This window comes from Fringilla coelebs, assembly GCF_963513975.1.
Source record: "Fringilla coelebs genome assembly, chromosome: 3".
Lineage (NCBI taxonomy): Eukaryota > Metazoa > Chordata > Aves > Passeriformes > Fringillidae > Fringilla > Fringilla coelebs.
The window spans coordinates 85,201,279-85,225,077 of NC_140030.1; the positions used below are offsets into that span (position 1 = coordinate 85,201,279).

At 34.8% G+C, this 23,799-nt stretch overlaps 1 protein-coding gene across 1 annotated transcript in view; it reads right to left on the bottom strand.

Annotated features, from left to right (window-relative positions):
• The window catches only part of KIF6 (kinesin family member 6), a gene marked incomplete at both ends in the record, with an annotated part of 150,300 nt that overhangs the window by 104,925 nt on the left and 21,576 nt on the right, over positions 1–23,799 (bottom strand). Inside the window, 4 exons of the mRNA XM_084203576.1 lie at positions 1,401–1,487; positions 5,656–5,799; positions 10,686–10,892; positions 18,941–19,070. Of these exons, the coding sequence (XP_084059702.1) occupies positions 1,401–1,487; positions 5,656–5,799; positions 10,686–10,892; positions 18,941–19,070 (568 nt within the window). The remainder of the gene's footprint in view (positions 1–1,400; positions 1,488–5,655; positions 5,800–10,685; positions 10,893–18,940; positions 19,071–23,799) is intronic.

Here is a 23,799-nt window from a genome sequence, read left to right on the forward strand (position 1 = left end):
AAAGTACAACACGTACAAATTCATTCTCTCATTAAGATAAAAAGTCAGGAATTCTCCATTATGAAGAATAAAAATAATAAATGAGAATCTGACTTAACTCAGATCCACCAAGAGGTATTGTGAACACCCTTTATAAAGCATGCATTCAACTCACAGATGATAGATACTGACAATAAATTGTTTTTTGATTTTTCATAAAATTAATATTATTTTATTACAATAAAAATTTATTTTTATGAAAAAAATTATTAAAGTTCTTAAATCCAGCACTTTGAATAATAGAGTTGCACCCTGGGAGTACACTTAAGATGGGCAACAAATTCCATAATGAGCACAAGGCCATATAAATTCAAGGTACTTGTGTTCCCCTGCTTTTTCCACAAGAGAGGATGGTTTTCTAACTCTCATGTGTCCACTTTTGCTTTACTTACTAAATGATCCTGCAGAGCAAGACATACCAAACTTGTGGAGTATAGCTCCACAGGATGTAGTAAATGTTCAGGAGCCTGCATATGCTTTACCTCAATCAAAGCTTTCTGTGGCCATGGAAGAAATGTTTTGCATGATTTTCTACTAGAAAGTGTTTGTAGAAAAGAAAAGAAAACAGACAGGAATTAAAAAGTTGTTCAATGCTTATTTGGTTTATGTTTTGGCCTTTTTTTAAACTATGTGATACTATTGCTATTAGAAATTGCTTGCAAGAAAAAATAAAATTAATAATAATGAAAAAAAAAAAACCTAGCTGAAAACCTGACAAGGATCTTCTATTTCCTTTGAAAGTGAAGAAGATGAGACAAGAAAAAAATAAAAGCACAATTATTAACAATACTGAAATATGCTAATTACATTCAAACCCTAACCCAACATAATTAGCTATTTCTCCTTTGCTTGTTTCCCTCTTTTTTTCTTAATGGTAACTTCACCAAGTTTGTTCTTCCTGTCTAAAATGTTCCTTTAATCAATTTCAATGAAGGGCTTCATATATTTCAGCTTTTTAATGCACAAATTGTTTCAGTGCAGCTGTGCACCTTCATCAAGTGACTAGCAATCTTAGTACATTCTTAGAGTTTTAGAACCATACAATGATTTGGGACTATAATTTTGGAATTCTCACACTAAAAAGACAACACTAAGATGAGAATGAAAGTGACCACTTCTCCTCAGATGCTTTAAAAGTTGAGAAAGCCTTTGATTTGATAAAGATCCACTTAATTTTAATTGTGTCCAAAAGAAAAAAGTTAACATGGCTGTTATTTTAAAGAAAAAAAGTTGGAGCTTGCATCTGAAAACAATTTAATGGGACACGTTAGTATAAAATCCCCAACATCAATTTGACTGCCATTGATCAATAAAACTTAAACCAAGCAATCTCCTTCCCTCTGTCCCTAGACAGTTCTCACCAGTCTGGGGTCAGTTTCTTCATTAAGAACTGCTTCATTCTTAATAAGAGCAACTCGCTGTGCAAATCTGCAGGTTGATATAGATTCCTGGAAGAGAAATTAAAAAAAAATGAGAGGAGAGAATTCCAATTACCTTTGCACCAGGTAAGTAGCCAGACTGCTAACAGAGCCATTAAACTATATTTCCATTTTTTGAGCATGTTACAGAAATATTCTATCATTTCCCATTCCAAAATAACAATGATGAAGGGAAATTAGGTTAGCATATTAATGACAGGAGCACATAAAACTGTTAAATTATAGGACATATTTTATTGATACAGTCTATCCCCTGACCAACTGTGTTTCAGCTAAGTCCCCAGCTGGAACTATAGGGTAACAAAGCCATGCTACTCAGAAGGCAATAATTTGTGAATGATGAGAAAAAGAGAAAACAAATAAAATTTGGGGGTTTGCTGCTGTTGTTTTGGTTGGTTGGATGGTTTTTTGGTGGAAAAGGGACTAGGTAATTTATGTAAAAGAAGCTGGGAAAAAGATGGAGGAAAGAATAGTGGAAATCCAGGACAACTGAGAAACAAGCTAGGAGACTTGAAATTGGGAAGCATACAGGGAAACTGATACCAGATAAAAATCTGTCAGATGAGCTAAGACAGGGATCAGCAGGACTGAAAGGCAGGAAAAAAAAAGATACAAGACTGAGTTGGTTGGGGAAACTCTGTGACAGCTATTATGTACTCCCATCTAGCTCACAGGGAGAAATCAAAGATGCTGATAAGTATTGTTCTCACATTCCAGATCAGCTGACATTTAAATGCCAGACCCTGCTATAAGACCTGCATATTTAATGAAAAACACCTCAGCACCTGTCTCCAGTTTGGTCAAGTAATAAAACACAGAATACTAGCCAGTAGTCTTACAAATTCAAATGATGCTTGAGAAGCTGTATGAAAAACCCTTATAGGATGTGGCAGCCTGCATTTAAAAGAGAATTTGTTAGCCCCTAAATTAATTCACTACTGTAACACAATTGATTTTCAGAATGGAAGTAATTCTGCAGTTTTCAGTCCTCTAATATAGGAAAACACCCGTTTAAATGTTATGTTCATACACCTTTTTCTACACAACTTGTCTCTTTAAGTGCTCGGAGGTTTCAGTTTGGAACCCTGAATAAGGGTCACATGATGAAAGATGATTCTTGCTAAAGACACAACATATACACAGAGATTCAAAGGAAAGGAAGGCCTTACACTTTAAATAGAGTTTCACATTGTATTAGTTGGGCTCTATATCTCCTCTGCTGTTCCTTCGCAATGATGATCAGCCAATGTGATTTTAATTAAATTCTATACAGATAGTACATACAGTTATATCTACACTACACATACAAACATTTCCACTAGATCTCTTTGCCCCGTTTAGTATGCAGTATGTTAAATTAATGAGTAGGTAATCAATTCAGTTTTCAATGTTCAATATGCTAGCTTACAATTTGTTCATTCCATGTCATCAAAATGGTAATCAAGTCAGACATCTAATTTCCTAATAATTTTTATACCATGCTTTTCATCATAACACCTCAGGGTTTCACAAGCATTAATCAATTAACCTTTTCTGCAAGTGCATGGAATGGAAAAAGAACAGAATGGAAAATGGAAGTCAAAAGTAGCAAAAAGTTGTACTCAATTGTTGTCATTTCATTATCTGCTGTTCAAAATACCTTACATTCTGCTTCAGTTACAGCTATATTGAATAATGTATCTACAATTCAGAATCAACATCTTTATCCAAGCACTCCAAAAAAATTTGATGCAGTGACTTAAATTCTGTAAACTCATTGGCAGAAGTAGAAATATAATCCAATTCTCTAGGATAATAATCTATTTGTCTTCTTCATATGAGTGCCCTTACTCTGAATTTTCTGCTTCATTATTTTCATTGCAAGACAAAACACTAGGCCCTTCAGAAACTGGCTTTTATTATATAACTTCAATTCATACTGCAGGTAGTTTTATCTTGTGCATCGTTTGTCAGTGAAATGTACACCCAATAGAAAAAACAAACCAACATGCTGCCCTTACATAGCTATAGATAATGACTCATGCACCTATCCCAATTCTGACATTTTCTAAAGACTAGCAACTTATCTTTTTAAATTATTCAGACATATTAGCTTATCATCCTCCATCGATGGACATTTCAGTTTTGGGAAACAAAGAAAGGATTTTGTTGTTTTGTTGGGGTTTTTTGTTTGTTTTGGGAGGATTGAAGAATAAGATCTGCAGTGTAAATAGTATATGTAAAAGCAAGAGCACAAAAATTTTCATTGTTTGTATTGGATAATTGCTTGATCTAAATACTTCCAAAATAGAAATCTAGAATACAATGTGAGATAGACCTGATGAATTGAAAGGCTTCTGATCTCACAGAGCTTAAAATAAAATTAACAAACTTACTTAGCTGCCTTTGTAACCAGACAATATGCTTGCATAACTACGTTTGCAAGTCCGAACAATATGTTTTCATTTAACAGCAAAGTCCACTTCCCTAAAGGAAAAGTCTACAACTACATGAAGTTTGGTTTGAGTATAATATTTTCCACTGTATTTCAGAAAACAGTCTTAGATTAAATAGTTTTTCTTTTCTTGTTTATTCATTATAATGCTTTTATGTTAAGAAAATCAGGAAATAAACTATATAAATGGCTTTGAGAAGTTCTATGTACTCACATTGCTACATGTTCTAGAATAAAATAGACTAGACTATTTCAGTTGGAAGGGACCTACAAAGATCAGCTTGTCCAACTGCCTGACCAAGTTAAAGCACATGATTAAGGGCATTGTCCAAACACCTCTTAAACAGGTGACAGGCTTGGGGCATCAACCACCTCTCCAGCCTGGTCCAGTGTTTAACATTTCTCAGAGAAATGCTTCCTCATGTCCAGCCTGAACCTCACCTGGCATATCTTGGAACCATTCCCACACAATCCATCACTGGACACCAGGGAGAAGAACTCAACACCTCCCTCTCCACTTTCCCTCCTCAGGGAGATGCAGAGAGGAATGAGGTGACCCTCAGCCTTCTTTGCTACAAACTAGACAAGCCCAAATTCCTCAGCAGCTCCTCATAGGACTTGTTTTCCAGACTTTTTTGTTGCCCTCCTCTGGCTGCACTCAAGGACCTTCAAATCCTTCTTAACTTGTGGGGCTCAGAACAGCACACAGTGCTCATGATGAGAAGAGCAGACAGCAGGATAACCACCTCTTTTGACCTGCTGGTTGTGCTGTGTTTGATGCATCCCAGGATGTGGCGCCCTCTTGGGCACCAGGGCTCACTGCTCCTGGATCCATTTCTGCAGGACTACTTTCCATCCACTGGTCTCCCAAATTATGCTTGTGTTGAGCATTACTCCACTATAAATGCAGAACTCTTGTTAAATTTCATCCCAATAATCACAGCCTAATGCTCCAATACATCTAGATCCATCTGCAAGGTCTTCTGTCCCTCAAGAGAGTCAACAGCATCTCCCAGTTTGGCATCATCAGCAAACTTGCTATTGGGCCATTCAACTCCTGCATCAAGATCATTGATGAATGTATTGAACTGAACTGGCCCTGGAACTGAACCTTAAGAAATATCATTGCTGACCACTCTCCAGACAGATGTAGTCCCATTCACTACAGCCCTTTGATAAAAAATACAGACCTACTTGTAAAAAAAGAGAAAACATCACTACACATAATTCCAGTGCAGGAAATTGGTGACAGGACACAAAATATTTGAAAAATTTCCATAAATCCACAACTACTCCCCCCTATTCCCTTCCTTTCCTAGTGAACTCTCCATTTGTCTACCATCATCTATAAAATCTTGACTCCAAAGAAGTCTAACAAAAAGTTCTCCCAAGGTTTAAAGTGGAAAAGTACTTTTATAACTCAAAAACTTGTTCAGTAAATTGAAATCAGTAAATTGAAAAAAAGAATAGTTCATCACTAGGTGTAAGTAATTTCCCACTTTCTACTTGACTTGAGATTAGAGAAAAGCACATTTTTCTAAAGGATTTATTTCTATCCTATAGCACTTTTCATTGATTATCTATTTCTATTCCAAATTATCTCCTAGAAACAAAATTTAAATGCTCTTTTAAAAGGATAAGAATAAAAGCTTACACACTTGAATTTTAATCTATACTAAAAATCAAAAGAGCAGGATCTATAGAGAAGTGACAAGATTTTTGTTCAAGATAGAAATAACATACATCTATGTTTCTTTTGTCCATAGCAAGCATTGCTATCATGGTAGTCACGCAGTTTCCTCCCAGGCTGTCTCTTAGCACTGAGGTCATCATAGAGTTTCGGTAAGGAATGTGGGACCGGTTTTTCTCTGCAAGGGCAATTATTACCTAAAACAATAGCAATAATAAAATACTTAAATTTATATGCCTCTGAATGTCTGACATATAAAGAACATATCCAACATATAAAACATATAAAGAACAAATCCAATCTGCTCAAGAACTTTTGACACAAAACCAGGATGCTTATGCACCCCACTGTTTGCTGCACTGGCTTTATTGAAAGAATTCCAAGTTAAATTTTAGTATGTTTATATATCTTTGTAGGAGCTGGACCTGAAAGATCAAATACATGAAATTTTATCATGCCCTAGCCTTACAGTCTCTCAGCAACATGGAAATTGAACATGATAAACTCAAACCCACAGGTTTTCCTAAGACACGGGAACTTAATGAAAATCTTCCTCATACTTTTTTGTCATAACTACAAAATATGGATAGTATTAAAGTAAAAACTTCCTCAATACTTGCTAAAGCATGCTTTAAAAATTACACATTCTTAAAACATGCACTTTGTACATGGGCCAATACATTTATTTCTGAGAAAATGTCTTGGAAAGCAAAGCACAAATAAAAGGGTGCATGATTACAATGTACTGCTGGAAAGAAATGATTCAGTTTAGAATATATATGCCTTGGCCAGAAAGGAAATTGTACACCTACTATTCTCCATTTCCCTCCTCAGCTGTTTACATTATGGGACCTAATTATTAAATAAAAAGCTAGATTACCCCATGATGTCTTGTGATATAAAAGATGTGAACTGTTATCTGGCCAAGCACTGTATGAAAATCTTCAGCTGCACAACTTGTGCAAGCTCTCCTAAATGATTAGGAGTTGGTTTTTCTTTAATAAATGTTACATATCAGTGTATATTTTGTTTATGCTACATTTTTAAAAAGTGCTATTTTAGAAAATTTAGTAATCACTTTTTTGTGGCATTAATTTCTCTAAATGGTCTTCAGAAAGTTAAAACTATAAATCCTACACTGGCAGCCCTGAGAGACAAAAAATGCATCATAAGAAAATTCCTTGTAAAGGAAGCTGGAAACCCATTCCTGGATCAAGGTTTTCAAATCTCATATGTTACAAGTTGTTATATAGAAACATGTTAAAGCCTTGTTGGTTTATAATATTGCATAGAAATCTCATAGTAGTCTAGCACATACATTAATAAGCACACTCTCAGCCTCTGCCACACAGAGACCATAAATGGAATAGACAAGATGAGAAAAGACCAGAGAGAAAATATGTTATTTCCATTAAAAATAAGAACGTTGTTACAGGGAAGTTCATTTTTTCTGAAGTCCATGCAGGAAGTCTGCAGTTCAGTTAGAATCAGAACCCTCCCACACTAATGTTGGAAAGCTGGGACCAGCTACCATGATGCAGAACCTATTGTACTGTCACATGACAGTCTCATAACACAAATTATTTTAGTCTTAAGTCCCATTAGTAAAACATCTTAATCACTAAATAGATCTTTACAATCCAATCAAGTAATCTGGAATAGAAAGAGGAGAATCTGAATACTTTGACAAAGTTACAAAGACCACCTGTACAGAACCTGAACCTGGATTCTCTAAGAGGCACCAAATGCGAAAATCAGAAAATTTTCTCATTTAAGGTGTTATTATCCTTTACCTATAAAAAGTTTTTTTAAAATAGCTGTAATTTTAAGCCTAATAATGTCACTAAAGCAGAAAGTTTCATTTTGAGTGGGTCAAACAAACCAAATTAAGCCCTAGTTTGTCAGAACTCTTGCCACTTTTTGTAAAATTGAATTCTTTATGAAACAGAGCGGGTGCAATCACTCACAAATAAGTCCACTGACACATGTGGAAACACTGTTAGGACAAGAGAAAGTGCAAGACTTGTAAGTGATTATGACATGATCTGAAGCATGCCCAAGAGTCCCTGTTTCCGCCCACATCCTTTGTGCAAGATTTGCACCAGTATCTCACACCATCCTGCTCTCAGAGAATCCTCCAGAGATGGGCATTTTGGCATGCATCACTTGCAGAAACAGCTGCCAGGTACACCTCTATCTTGCTCTTTAGCGTATCACATGCTCTGAAGCCATACTCCTGCTTCAGAATCCTTTTTGTTTCCCATCCTACTTCCCATTCCTAATAGAATTTAGAAGCTTAAACTGTGGTCTTTGCAGAAAAAAACCACAACCAACAAAATAATATTAAAAAAACCCAAACAAACAAGCTATAAAAAAACCTCTATGGCAAATATCCACTAATGGATAAAATCTTTCAACATCCTGTAAACAGAACACCTGTCAAAAGATGATTAACAAACACATTCATTAAAGCAAAGAGAACGTTGTAACCTGGGTTTTTTTGGGAAATAATTCCATTATAGTGTCAAATCACATGGAAGTATAACTGTTAATTTGCAACTCTAAATCCAGTCTAGGATCCTCTATATTTCTACCATAAGGGAAAATCTACATATGCACAGTTACATTGGTGTAGTAATTCCAGAACATGCTAGTACATCTCTCAGACAAAAAAAGGCTACTCAGATACAGTAATAAGTACTTCCAAATTCCTGCTATCATTTCTGCATAAAACTATCTTCATTTCTCTCTAGATGCAGAGGCTGCTTGGAGTAAAAGTGCAGTGGATTTATCTGAAGACTTTTTTAACATGCTGCCGGTACTTAGCAAGTACAGGAAGTGTGGTAACACAGAACTGTTCTCATTGTCATCTTGATACAAATCATTTAATATGACTATTTTACTGTGAAAAGTATTTCAAAATGGCATAAAATCAACACTAGACCACCAGCAGGTAGCTAAAGACTTGAAAATTCTAATAAGAAATTAAAATTTTGAAGCATTTGTGCACTTTAATATTATTCACGGCAAGTTCAGAATTGAATGGTTAAATTCCCACTGATTTGGGGGAAAAAGATATTTTTACTGTCTTTGGTGGGCTTTTATTCAATATTAGAAAACATTTCTACTAATACACAATCCCAGACAGAATCCAACATGCCTATTTCCAACAGTATTTCTCTAGAATAGGAATTAAAATTTCCATGAAAAAATAATATCTTTCCCTGCTAAATACATAAAAATCATACAATAAATAAGAAGGGATCCTGAGTATAATTTGTATGATTCTGAAGATGTCCATTTTAGAGTCACTGATCTTTATCACTTCCCTTGAGTACAACTCAAATACAGACATTATTCTTCAAGGTAAAATTTAAACAAATGAGGGGCATGAAAAAAAGTCTAGTGTGATAGTAAATGACTGACTGCCACCTGCTGTACCTTAAGCTTCTTCTTTTGACAGATGAAATACCTCTGACGATAAATCAAATTAAATCCAAGATATTTGTTTTTGTCAACAGAAAAACACTTAACACAAAACTGAAAAATATTCTTCCCAGCAAGTAGACCAGTTATATTCCCTAATAATTATTTTAAAGATTTTTCACATATACACACCCACAAAATTTTCAGGTTTAATGATGATCTCCTCAACTGCATATTTTACTATATTGCACATATTTAATGTAAGTTAATGCATCTAACGTAAGGTAAAAAGTACAGATTTGAATTTTAGAGTTAAGCCTTTTTCTTCTCTGTATTCTCCTTAATTGTCCCCCTAAATGACAGCCTCACTGACCCGCTATGCTTCTACATAAAAAATTTTAAAGAGGCCTTAGGAGAAAATACTGTATTGTTCATTAGAATATACAAAATTATTAATTTCTAGAAACAGGAACAGTGCATGCTGTGTTGTGTAAACAATATTAAATATTTAGTTTTAGGAAGAAATTAATTTCTCTTACAGGTGTGAGATCTGAAATGGACACGTGAAAATCTTCAGTGATTGCTTAATAGCACAGTATTCACAAAAGAGATTTCATTCATTGCCAAGTGTTTCTTACTCTAACTTGGTAAGCATCATAAACATCAACCATACAAAACATCATGGTAGATCAGACAGATATATATTAAAACCTTAATTTTTTTTAAAGATATAGTATTAAAATAATTATTTCAATAATTAATGCAATAATTACATAATTGCTGTAAAACATGATTAATAATAAGAATCACCATAATTAACCAAATCTTTTTACTGGAGATATTTATCTCCAAAGTTTCCTTTCACTGCTGCTGTCTGAAGTATTTCTTTTTAATGAATAAGGTTGGTTAGGAGCAATCTGCTCAAAATTTGCCTTTTCCAAAGAGGAAAGACAAAAAGCAAAAGTGAAAGCAGGATAGGGATTTTAGTACACCTTAAATTAAGAGGGTGAATATTTTTAGTAACAACAGGTGAACGACAAAGCTTTGTGGAGATTAATAATAACTAAAACAACAATAATAATAACAACAGTATTTTATTTATTTATTTATTATTATACTACATCCATGAATACTATTAGCATAAATCCAGTTATGGAAGTCAATCCATAAATACATTACCAATGATAACTTCTCTCTCAAAAAGATCAAATTGGTAGAGGAATAAAACAACACATGAGAGAAGAGCCAAATAATTTACCATATTACAATGTTTGACCCAAATAAAGCCCAAACACTTTCTTTTCAGTGATACATTCTGATCCCAGCTGTGGAAGGGGAAGAAGATTAGGAAGAACATTTTTAGGAGAAATATAGCTCAAATATTGTAAATATCTTTAGTAATCCAAATAAAACAAGTAAACTATTTTGTAAATACTACCCTGTATACCTACAATAATCCTACTGCTTAATTGTTAAGTTTGCCCTAAATTAAAGTATTTTATTTTAAAGGAAGACACATCAATTCGATGGTTAAAAAACCCCTGCAATAAATATCCTAAGACTAAATAAATATTGGAATAAAGTTTTCCAAAACATTGCACATTGTTAAACAGGAATTTAGCAAAGGGAGAAATGTTTTACTCCTTTTCAATTTTACCTGCTCCAAATAATGTAATGACAGGTTGATATATTTGGCTTCTGTCAGTAAGTGGCCTCCAATTCCAGTCTTTGCAACACGTTCTGATCCAGCAAGATCCACTAAATGCAGCTTGGAACGTCGGATAGTTGCAGATCCAGGCTCCTTGCTGGAGATGTGAATAGTGAAAATGCAGTGAGATCGGCTTGAGGCTTGATTCATTGGTGTCTACAGCGACAGGAAAAAAGGAACTCAATGTTCAGTGGATAAATAAATTCAGGGCTTTATAGCTCAGTAATCTGGCAACTGAAATAATCTATCCCATTTTTTAGCTATTGGACCTGTAATGAACATGCAAAAAGAACCCAAAAGGATTTACCCAACATTCATATTCTGGAAAATACTTGGATAACTTTAATCTGGACAAATTGCACTGTAAGCAATTAAGGTTGGTCCAAAATACTCTAACATCAGCAAAACAAATGGTCTTACTACATGAGGAATACTAAAAAAGGGCAGCTTGACTGGAGGAAAAGTTACTGAATGCTGATCTCTGAGAACTTATTAATTACTCCATTGGTACATCAACCTTTTTTTTTTCCTGATAGGTAGCTACCAGTGTAACAAGGACTAGGACTTCCAATACAGCTTTAGACTTCTACATTATTACTTTCATGAAAAAATTCTGTGTGGCAAAATCAATATCAGATTTTTAGAGGGCATGACAAAGTTTTCATAAAATGTTTGGCTTTAAATATATTTTTTTGGGAATAACTACAGCCACACTTCCTTAATTTAAAACACAGAAAATCTTGGACAATTTTTAGAAATGTGCAGTCTTAGCATCACTTCACAGGTTTTCTCAATATATTTGAAATGCAGAACCAAAAGTTTTAAACACTCAGTTTAAAAGCTCTCAGATTTTAATTACCATATGCTATCACATATGCATTTTTATTAAAAAACATATAAAATATCTTCAAGAATCTAAAGCACCTTTTGTTTAGTTGTATCAAGGTATTGTTGGAAACTTAAATCTAAAATTACTCTACATAATCCTCATTTCATAAATAGCTAAAGATTGAGATTATATAGGGAGAATAAAGGTTTAGCATACAGATAGTATTTTTATTCATAAACTATAACAAGTATGACTACATTGTTCTCTGGACATAAATGCTGACGCTGCAAAAAACAGAGTAGTAAAATAATAAATAAATATTATTGAGTCATCAATTAAATCTATATTTATTATAGCTGCTGAAAAAAGTAATAGAAACATCCTGGTTATACTGTCTACATTAATCTCTGGTCTCTACTTTATTCCTCTGTTATTCTGCAGTAATTTTTTTATGTAGACCTATCCTGTGATTCAGATCAGATATACCAACATATTGCCTTTTTTTTTACATAATCTGCATTAGCATGCAACACTGCAGATGTTAAAATGTCTTGCCCATTGCAAGTACTGAAGATGTTGTCTTACAGATCCAGAAAGGACAGCTCTTAACAGAAAAACTACTAGCTGAAAAGTCCTTTAACAGGAATAATATGGACCATTTGGTTCAATTGTCTCCACTTCAGTTCCCCTTTATTTTAAAGTCTTAATAGTGCCAGGACAACCAAATGGGTTTTGGGAACTGATCCAGCTAAAAATAGATCTTTAACCTAGCTCAGTTTCTTGATTCAGCCACAGCACAGGTATAGAAAACAACTGTGCAGAATACCTGAAAATGGCAGCATACTGGATGTGAACAAGTAGGTAGTGTGCAGAAATAGCATACGCTTGTAGCTGGTGGTGAAAGTTCTGTAAGGAAATTTCAGCCTTAGCAGTATTTTCTATTGGGCTACTTCACTTATACAGGCAAGCTCAGACAGAGAGGGAAAAGGATTTTGATCATTAATTCATACAGATGAAGAATTTTAGAATTCACAGTCCTGTGAAATAAGCATCAGAGTGCAGTCAAATGCTATGCTGTCCCCAGAGGTGATGCTGGGCAAATGAAGAGGAAGTGAGTAGTAGTGTTGGAATGAACATAAACAGGCCAAGGGAAAGGTGTCAAGCAAGAAAACACTCCCAAACTTACTTAAAATGCAGTTATACTAAGAAAAAATTATATGCTGTGAAAATGTACTTCATTCAGCAATTCTGATTCCATGAATAATCAGAGCCAGCTTCACTTATTTTACTGGGATGCCTATGACTTTTTTATTCGCAGCTCTGTGAAGCAGGACTGGATTTTTTTTTTCCCAGCTAAAAATCCACAATGGAATTAATATTTAAGGACATTCTCCTTGACAGAACTGATATTTAGGGACATTATGCACTACAGAGATGGCATCAGCCACACTATACTGCAGACAAGCCTAAGCCAGATCAAGTATCAGTACAGGTGGAAGCACAAAGCAAATGTTGCTATGACAGAAGCTGAAGAAATCATCATGCCACTGAATAAGCATTGTTAAGCAAACTTGAGATTCACACTGCAGCAAAACCTTATCTATTTTCAAAAAGGACTTTTAGTCACACCCATTTAATGCCAATAGAGGCAAAAAAAATTTCAAATCCTACAAGAACAAGTTCAGGACTCTGAGTTCCAAACAGCACATGGCAATATTTGCTCTACAAGGTTTTTATTGTCTATTCTGATACGCTAGCCACAAACTTTTGTTTGAGTGTTCCAAGTAGATTTGGTTGAACTAGTCATTAGAAACTCCATTGATTTTTCTCTCCACAGCTTTTTCTTTTCCTCATGTAAATGGAAAAAACTAATGAAGCTGGTTTGGAAGTCATTGGCTAGAATCCCAAACTGGTATTTTTATTAAGTCCTTCTTCAGAGTAGAACCATGGCTTAATCAAGACAGCAATACTCCTTTCTGCAGTATGAGTCTATCTCTGCTTTGGAGTTCCCATATACAGGAAGCTCTGTCAGAACTCTTGTAGAAAGCATAAAGCAATAAAAATTTAAACTGTTAAATGGGATGCGACCATGAAATGTTAATTTCATTATCCCCCCACACTTGGCAACTTTTACCACACAAGTAGATGCATAGCACAGAAGAGAAACGATGATGTGTTGACATCTCTAGTCCAAGAACAAGCCTTTTCTTTTACTATTTGGTTCTTATCTTACATATACAACTTCTGAGTATAACCATTCATCTGTTTAGAAAGTTTGAAAACAGAAAACAAATAACATTTTCTGGACAGTGTCTCAGAGCCTACTAAAATGTTCCTTTGGTGGTTTTCAGAGTTCATTTTGGCTTTGTTAGTAGTATTTAAACCATATGTATATGAAATCATCCTAAAACTAATTTGATGTGATGAAGGAAAAAAAAAAAAAGAAAGAGGGGAGTGGCCTGGTTCTCAGCAGATGGTTGCTATTGTGAGAGTTATATATAGAACAACTGATGAGCAGCAGTTACAAAGAATAATTTTTTCCAGGAATTCTGTTACATCATAAACCACAGAAGCAGACTTCAGATGCTTTGGGATATCACGTGAATACTACAAAGGACTTAATGCCAGGTCATCTATTGCTGCCCATATGTAGCATGGCAAAGGACAAATTCAGTAACATTGACTTGGTAAAGCATCAACACTTCATTTGATCATGGGAAATATGTACAAGGTGTGTTTCAAGCCATACAAGCCAGTCTTGTGTTTTTTCGAGGACGAAAAGATACCTGTGTTTGCTGAAATTAAATAAACTGTATAGAAGCTTTGTAACTTTAACTACTTCCTCTATTTATACAATGGTTGCAAGAAGATGGCTTCTACTTAGGAGAATCTACATCACAGTCATACTGGAAGAAACTTCTGAGTTGGGTATATCTGTCAAGGAATGCAAGGTCAAGAACCATCCAAAAACTTGCTGGAACCTAAGCTGTCCATCTTAATCTAATTCTTACCCATCTTGAGTCAGCAAAGAACTGCAAGAATTCTTCCTTATACAGGAATTTATGTATTTCTCAAATCCTTTATTTGTTGCAGCTGCTTTTATAAATGTTTCCACTAAAAATAGCCAGAAATGGATGCTACAGGTCTAAATAGCGTTCTTAAGGATTGAGGACCTAAGAAAAAGAAAGTTCCTTGAATAGGACAAAGACTTATGAAAACCTGTTTGAAAATCACCACTAGACTAAAAGAAGCTGCTACTATCTGGAAGAATAATAGTGTTAAGTATGGCTGCCAAAACACTCACGGAGGTAATACATGAAAGAGAGCAGGACCACTGGGACAAAACAATTTTGCAGGTGACAAATGCAGCTGTTAAGCCCATATTAAAAACCATCTCCCCTTGGCAACTTAGACCATTCCATTGGAATATTTTCTTCTTTGCATCAAAATATTTAGACAGCAGAGGAACATGATTTTCTTGTATGAGTGAATTAGTGACTAGTCAGGGCATAAAGAGATGTCAATTCTGAGTGTTCAGAGTTTTTGACAGAATGCTTCAGTGAAAACTTACAAAATTTTATTTTAAGGAATGCTTATTTTTCTTCTTAAGGATTTTTTGCTTCTGAACTTTTCAAAGAAGAGCAAGGGGGATAAAGTACTGATAGCACTCAAGATTGATATCAAATAAATTTTCTCCAATTTTGTGCTACAATCAGAGGGGTATCTGTAGGAAGATGTTGTGACAACTACAGTTGTTTCACAGTTCAGATGGATATCTCTGTCTAATGAATATAAACTCTAGTTCCAATAGAACTATGCTAGAAGGAAAAGCATGCAAATTGAGGAACAGTAGGTGCCTGTCTTTATATCTGCTAGATGAGAGAGACCTCAGTATGTCTTTAGTTTCCTTTCTAAATAATATGTTACAGGTGAAGGGGCTCTTTGCACTTAAGTACACTCGTCATAGTTTGAAATTGAAAAATTTTGCTATGAAAATATCAGGATCAGAATAGGTGCAATCACTTCCTGAAAGCAATACTTTATCTTTTCATATTTACTACAAGTACAGTTTCAAAGTTGGACCATGATAAGTTTTAAATTCAGGTTAACTTTAAAAGCAATTAATATTCCTTGGTGAAGACATTATTAACCTTATGTTATATAGTGCCTTTTACCCATGTAAATCCCAAAGCATTTTAAGGACTATTCAAAGTAGTATGTATGACCAGTAATTTTTTTACCACACATGGAAATGAAAGCACCGGTGCTCATAATACAATATTACAGATTTGTTGGAGTGGAAATCAGTTAATAATTGACACCCAAGAGGAATCTTGGAAAGCAGAAAGTTGTAATTTCTTCTAGACAGCAGCACTAACCCAGATAGCATGCATTTTTGTCAAAAGCAGCTTTTAATTGCATATGCTCACACACTGAAATCCTATTTTTCCTATCTCATCCAATAAAAAAATGCAGTCAAACACTACTGCTGGCTTTCTAAATATATTCAAGAGAATAATAATGAACAATAAATACAAATAGAATGAGTTTAATTCACAGGTCACAAGTCAGGCCCCACAACTAACCTTAAAGTTTAAACTTTCGTTCTTTCTTGAAATAAACATATTTAGACATTGCCCCAACTGTACTTCAAATATTTTAAGTGATGGAACAAATACTGTGTCTGTGTCTTATACACTAAGTGCCAAATTTAAAAAATGGAGTGCTGTAGGTATAAAACCATGAAACATTTCCTTCCTCATTAAAGCAAAGTACCTTTTCATTAGAGGGAAAATAAATTCTAACTGTACATGTAACTGCAGTCCTCGGATGTACTAATCTCAGAAAAGGATTTTACAGTTTTGAAATTACAGCATATCCTTGGGAGGCTACCTTACTCTATTGCTTTTAGAGAAATACTAAAAACCACTAAAAAGTCTCAAAATCACAGAGGTTTAGGCATGTTATTTCAAAAGGCAGAGGTCATATGGGATTCCCATCACAAGAACTTCAAAAAAAGCACTTCCGCTGAAGATACATTAATAGTCTACCAAGATAAAATGCTTTGAATACACTACCTAAATGGCCAAACACTTATTTCCACACAGGAGCTTTTTTATGTTAGATGTTGCTACTACCAATTGCTTATACTGCAAATTTGATTTTTAAATCCTCAGCATGCATTGCAGATACTGTAATCATAAAGTTGTATTAACAGATAGAACATATAAGAAAACAGTTCAGATTTTATAACCTGTTGTTGCAGATTCTTATGCATTCAAACGTAACAAGAAACTGCTTTATCAGAAAGCAAACAAAAATCTAGTCTTTACATTCAGCAGAACTGCCAGTAAAAGAATCCTTTATGGTTTTGATCTCTCCCTATTTCTCTCTGGCAAAATACGAGACAAAAAATTCCTATTCGAATTTTTACATTATGAATTGTCTGTGCACAAATGTCTCCCATCTTATCATTTACACAACTTGTAGTAAACATCAAAACTAGAGGAAAGGACCAGTCCTACATTGCCTAGTAAAGCAATCCTGAGCAAACTAGATTAGTTTCCTTTTAATTTCCTTCTCTTGGGCTATATATAGTTACATACAGGAAAGCAGCATTCAGTCATAAATGTTCTCTTAGGTTCTGAAATCAAATGAACGAACAAACGTTGCTCAGAAAATACTTTTAATATTGTGATGAATTTTTTTTAAGCACAATTAGTGATGAGGGAAAAATGCGCCCCTCAAATCACAAGTTAAACCGCATTAGCATAGGCAATGCAGAAATTAGTCATTTTCAAAATAGTCAACTCCTTAAAGAAGGGTTATTCAGGGTTAAAGCACTAGATTGCAATTTTAGAGGCTACAGATCTCATATGTGATCCATGACAGTCACTTGAGTTTTTCCAAAGCCCAACTCATCATTTAAAAAGATGAATCCAGCATTTATTTTACTTTCTTTTCTACTGAGGTTTATTAATCTTGCTTCTTTTTCTTTAAAGTTTACTTAAGAGGGTTCTAATCTTCAGAGATCAGAAAGTATTATCATAAGTCCAGATTTAAAAATACAGTTCTCCAGAGAAATTATGTTTTATGTCATAAGTCCTCCTTCTTAGAACTCTATATTACCCCTTTTCTCTTCTATTACACTTTACCATATTCTTCTCCTCCACATGATACCAATTTTTCTATTTCAATATCATGAATCAGTTCCTTGCCTAAATGCTCAGGTTTATGAGAAGCCCTTACTTTGATTATCTCTTACCTTAACATATTCCTACCTCTCAAAATGGAACTGTTAAAACAGTCATCCTTGAGAAAGAACAAGTATTTGTGTTACCTATTTATGTTTTGTAATCAAATGCTTCTTCCCCTGTGTCCAGGTGTACATGGTCATCCAGCAGGAACACAGAACTACCTAACTATTCATATACTCTAAGTGTCTTTCTTGTCAATGATATATCATATATATCATTTTGGAGATACAGAAGAAGAAAACCCAAAAAGTTCTAAAAGAGAATTAACTCTATTGTAGAAAAGACACATTGCCAATGCTTGTATTATACAATACACTTTATCTTTACATTCCATATCCAAGCGTGAATGGAAAAAAAGAACCTTACATATATGGAAACATTTAATTTGAATTTTTTAGAATCAGTAAAAACATCCTTGTGCTTGAATACTGGCACATATTTATTTGGAATTTCCTTTGAACAACCATCTGGGGTTTTGGTGGGTTTTGTTTATTTGTTTGGTTTGGGAGATTGTTCGTGTTTTTCCACATAACACCATGTGTTTATGCAGTAAGAAGGAAAAAAGAGGGGACTTATATTAAGTACTTCAAAGGCAATTGAGTGCTTAGTCATAGGATCATAGAATGGCTTGAGCTGGAAGGGCCCTTAAAGATCACCTTGTTCCAACCTCACAGTCCCCTCATACTCCATGAGCAGGGACACCTTCCACTAGAACAGGTTGCTCAGGGCCCCATCCAACCTGGTGTTGAACACTTCCAGGGAAAAAAATCACTGGGAATGTTTGACAATGCTTTGCAAGGGCATATTTTCTTATCTTTACATGTCTGTGCATGTTTAGGTTTACATTCAAAAGTAAGTCTATAGTTGATGAGAATTTCTTTATTCTACTTATTTGAATTTCAGTAAGTGATGACATCAATGGCCACCAATCAGATCCACTATGGAACACTATCATCAGAGAAATGCTTATTTAATTTCTCAGTGGAAATACACTCAAAAAGAGGATACTAATTTATGTCCAAGGACTTCTAAAATATACATTTTATTTGAGAGAGGAGGAGATATGTTTTTGACCATTTTAACTTTGGTGGTGTTAAGATTAGAGCAGCAAATCTTACCTCAGCAATCATTCTGTTGGTGTCCCCCAAGAAAAGTAGGTTTAAGGCTTCCTCTTCATTTGTTGCTTGCTGAAGAGACAAGTTTTTCAGATGAATGTTTTGATCAGAGTCTTCCATTATTGTCACTTTTCTACATGCAAAATAAAAACAACCGTGAAAACTAGAATTTTAATGCAATGCTGTTTCCTACTTTAATTTTGATCGTACCTAAAAGGTGAAATCTAGAACCCAAGTCAAATCATAATAAAAGAACATGAAAAATAATTGATACACATTAAAGGAAAAGTTATTTTTTACTGTCACCTCCTTTTTATTCATTATGAAACTTCACATAGAAAAGGAATATAAGAAAATTGTATGTTTTAGAGAAAGCTCAGGTATTTCCATTTATTGAGATATTAAAATTTCAAGAGTAAGAAATTAGAGGAATCATCACAAATATATAATATGTAAGGATTTGTTTGCTCTTACCAAGTACAGATGATACATAAAGCATGCCATTATTTTGACGTACAAATATACATGGAATATTTCAGAATCAACACATCTGTAGTCAACATGTTTCTAATAACTTTAGAAACATTTGTCAAGACTATTTCTCTTCTCATTTTTCTTAAATGGTAGTAACTACAACTGTAAATTATCCCTTCCTTAAATTAAAAGCAAGCTAACAATGATTTTATTTATTCCCCCTGTTAGAAATGTTCTTAATTACACAGCTATAAGACTAAATCTGTCAGAAAGGAATTGGATGCAAGTATCAAGGATATGGCAAAAGCTCCAGAGGAGCTGCTAAATATTACCGAAAATCCTTTTCAGGTTGAATAGTCCTTCAACATAAGATTTTTTTTTTCTTTTGAAATGGTTAATGAGAGTTAAACTTTATTGGCATTGCTGAGTAGACATTAGTGTCTCCTCAGCTGGGACATTCTATAGTATCCAACATGGAGGCCAAGTAGTTGCCTTGCTGGATTTGGAAAACTCAGAAGAATCTGTTAAAACAGAAGTACACTAAATCTGAGGATAAATAACATGTCCAGAGTGAATTACATGTTCAGATACAATTTAAAACAAATTAGAGTTTTTTGTAAAGTCCGAAGTTGCTTTTATTCAAACTAAATCTTTATTTTGTGTGTAAGTATAGATAATATTTTCTATACATACATGTGCACCTATATGTATACATATACATACATAAATATTTTTTCATGTTCTTCAAGATAAACCACAAGAGGGAGTATGGGGCTTGAGTTTTTATCAGTAGGTAGTTCTTGCAGTTTAATTACTATAAGTTGCTTCAAAACCAGAGAGACTGGGTTTTGTTCTGCTTTACTTTCCTTTCCCCCCTACCTGCCCCAAACTGAGAATGAAATCAAGCATCAAAGCAGCATTCCATAATATTACTCCTAGACATTGTGGGAGTAGTTCATACTCTGATGGTCAAACATTCAAATGACTATAGAGAAATAATTTTGACACATTTTAATGCACTCACTCTTTTCAAGAAAAATTGCACATAAAAATACACACAAAGCTTCTTTGGTAGTCATAACAATTGCTCTTCCAAGTATGATTGCCTCCCACTGTTCGCCTTATTTTTTGTGCGGTGGTACGAGACATTTATATAATCACAAAACTCAGCTTCCCCATGCAAAGCATAAGCCCCAGAGCAAAACTCTGGCCTTGTGTATTAAACTTTTGATAACGTCAGATTGTAGTCTGTCTACATCTGTGTGTGCATCACACACTAAAGCCCAGAGCAGTTCTGATTGCAGTATACCTTTATTAACTTGCGTCCTTTCCTGCATCAAGTGAGCTGCCACCAATGCAGAAGAGCCTTGCACACTGAATGCTTTCACTTATTAAATACTTGTTACTAGCAAACATTGACCTTAAAGCTTCCTTTGATTAACTAATACTACCTCATTAATTTGTGTACTATAAATAATAATAAAAAAATCCCCTTAATATATTTTGGAAAACAAATGACCAATTTAAAAGTCAAGCTTCCTATTATATATCTGCCTCTAGAGCTTTGAATTGAAGAAATCTAAAATCATCTCAAAAACTTTATAAATATTTGAAAAATGATCATAATGATGCAAACAAACAACATATGAAGATACACAAGTCCTATGCTAACACACGAGCAGGATATAGTGATACTGTGTCATTGTCAGGAGACTACAGAGCCAAAATTAAATTTAGGACAAAGTCAAAGGAAAAAAGCAGCAAGTATGCATCTTGGAGTCAGTTCAGAAGAATAGAACAAATTAATGGATATATATAGGTAATGTTTCTTAAAACAGCAAGGAACTTTAGCTTTTAGGAAAGAATTGTCAGGATAATCATCTTACGTATCATCCCATAAAGAGGATCTTTCAAAAGCTCATGAATACCACATGAATACCTGAATACCACAACAGAGGACAAAAGTCAACACTTATTCAAGAGGCAAGGCCACAAAGTTATTCAGCTACCACCACCCCAACAACACACAGATTTGATTTTCCATCAGTCCTGGGCTGACTATATGATGCTTTTATCCCCAGTCGTCTGTTTTGTTTACACTGAATAATAAGTTTTGGACCTTTAAGACTTGATCCGAGAGTGAGGGGGAAGAGAAAAAGTGTAGAGTTTTTTTTCCAGAAACTGCACTCCACATTCCTCCTCCTGGACTCTATTGTCTGCAGATGAACAGACAGCAGGACAGACCTCTCCTTGGTTTTTAGTTAGTTTTAGCTAGCTGAGGCAAAGAAGTTTCCTGGACCTTTTTTCCCTTTCCTTTTGACCTGTTTAAACCTGCCCTGGACTGAACACACAGAGGAGCACCAGCAGCTCACATCTGTGGCCCATTGGGCCAGGCCTGGGCCACAGCATTTCCAGTGCCAGAGGGGACTTTCTGAGTTTGTCTCTCTTTTGGAGGGGCAAGAGGTTTTATTGTTTAATATTGTTTAGGCTTTATTGTTTAATAAACAGGTTTTTTTTACTTTTCTCCAAAGCGGTATTTTTCCAAAACTGGTTAGGGGAGGGGCCAATTGAGTCTGCTTTCTAGAGGAACCACTTTGGGGGTTCTCTCCCAAATGTGCCCTGAACCAGGACACCATCCAAATAGAGATTTAGAGCATAATCTCCCTTATGAAGCATGGCAGAACTATGAGATGAGTAAGCGCTCGGTCAGACCTGTTTGCTTGACACACTGTGATAGGAAATGCTTCCCACTGTCTCCAATGGATTCTGTTTTGAGACAACAGAAACACAGTTTGGCTGTTCTGGATGTTATGGACATGACTGGAGACTCACGTATTTAGGGGTTAATGATTCATGTAACAGTGAACCTGAGCAGGCACAGCCTGTGAGGTGCTGTGCACACAGAAGGGCATTCAGTCCCAAGTTGTGCAGCACAGATCCCTCAGATGCCAGATAAACTCACTGTGTTCTCAGGAGAACACCTTCTAGAATGAAGAGGTTTCCTTGTAAGAAAATCATACAAAGGCTCAAAAGAGCAAAAGGGAGACCTTCTATCCATGGCCAGGACCTGTACTGCTCTTGTGCAGTGCGCCATGGGGAAATCATTCAGGCTCTGTCCAACACTGCAGGGATGCAGAGCACGCAGCACGTGATGGGATGTAAGATTTACTTGGCACCCATCTTCCTCCTCTTATTCTGTCTTACCAAAGCATTTCCCTATCAAGCCATTTGTTGCTAAACCTTTCTCACTGACATATGGAAAAAGTTGTGCACTCTCTCTCTCTCCCCGCCCCCCCCACCATGTAGAACAAGGAATCAAAACGGAACCAGTGAGATCAGTGGTTCATGTACAAAAAAACCACACAAAATCTGTTAGAATTTGTAGGCAACTTCAATAATCTCACTCACAAAAAAATTTGTTAAATAAATTTTGACATTCACTCAAATGCTTGTAGAAAACTTACCTTAAAAAGGCTTCACTGGACTTTATACTCTTTTTTTCAGGAACCAAATCAACATAAAACATGGATGTGAATAACCAATATATCTTGTATGTTGAAGTTATTGCATGCATTTTAAGTGTAATTTGTTTGAATTGTAATTAAAAAAATCATAATCTTCAAAGAAATAATTAAAAACAGTTTTTAGCTGTCTCCTCATTAACAAAGTCTAACCTTACAAAACTTTGTATTCTCTCAACCTTTGGTATCCAGTAGTAACACAATGAACACTCTAAATTTTTAAAGAACGTATTTCATATAAAAAAAGTGAACTTATTTGTAGCCTTAGAAGTTTTAAAATACTGATAATTCTCAGAACACTGGAAATACAGTTCTTGTAGGTTTACAGTTGGTACTCAGTGGTCAGTTTCCAAATTACATAGTTACTACAGCCATTAAAAAGGGCTGATGTTAACACTTGAGACTGGAGGAGAGAATTAGGTTTATTTGCATCAAAAAATCAGACTGAATAAAATATATTTCCTATATGTTTAAAATTATTCCTTTGGCTTATTTTATTTTTATCCTTCTTTGTTATGGAAAACAGGAATTATTTTAGTAGCTGTTTTAGCTTTCGATGTCAGCAATGTGGTAACTCTTAGAGCCCTCGGAGGGCAGTAGAGAAACAGGAGAGTACAAAATCATTTGAGGAAATTTACCAATATGTAGTAACAGGTTTTGTTTTAAAGGGAAATTATTTCACACTGACCCCATAGTAACATGCAGAACTGTTTTGTTCCAACATACATTGATATAGACATCACTGCTGATGTTTGAAGTTAATTGGCACTGAGCTTACAGTGTGGTTTCCTTAAAGTAAGACTGCATCATACTAAAAATTAAACATTTCCCTCACAAAGAGGACTTTAAACAATCTTCACACAAAAA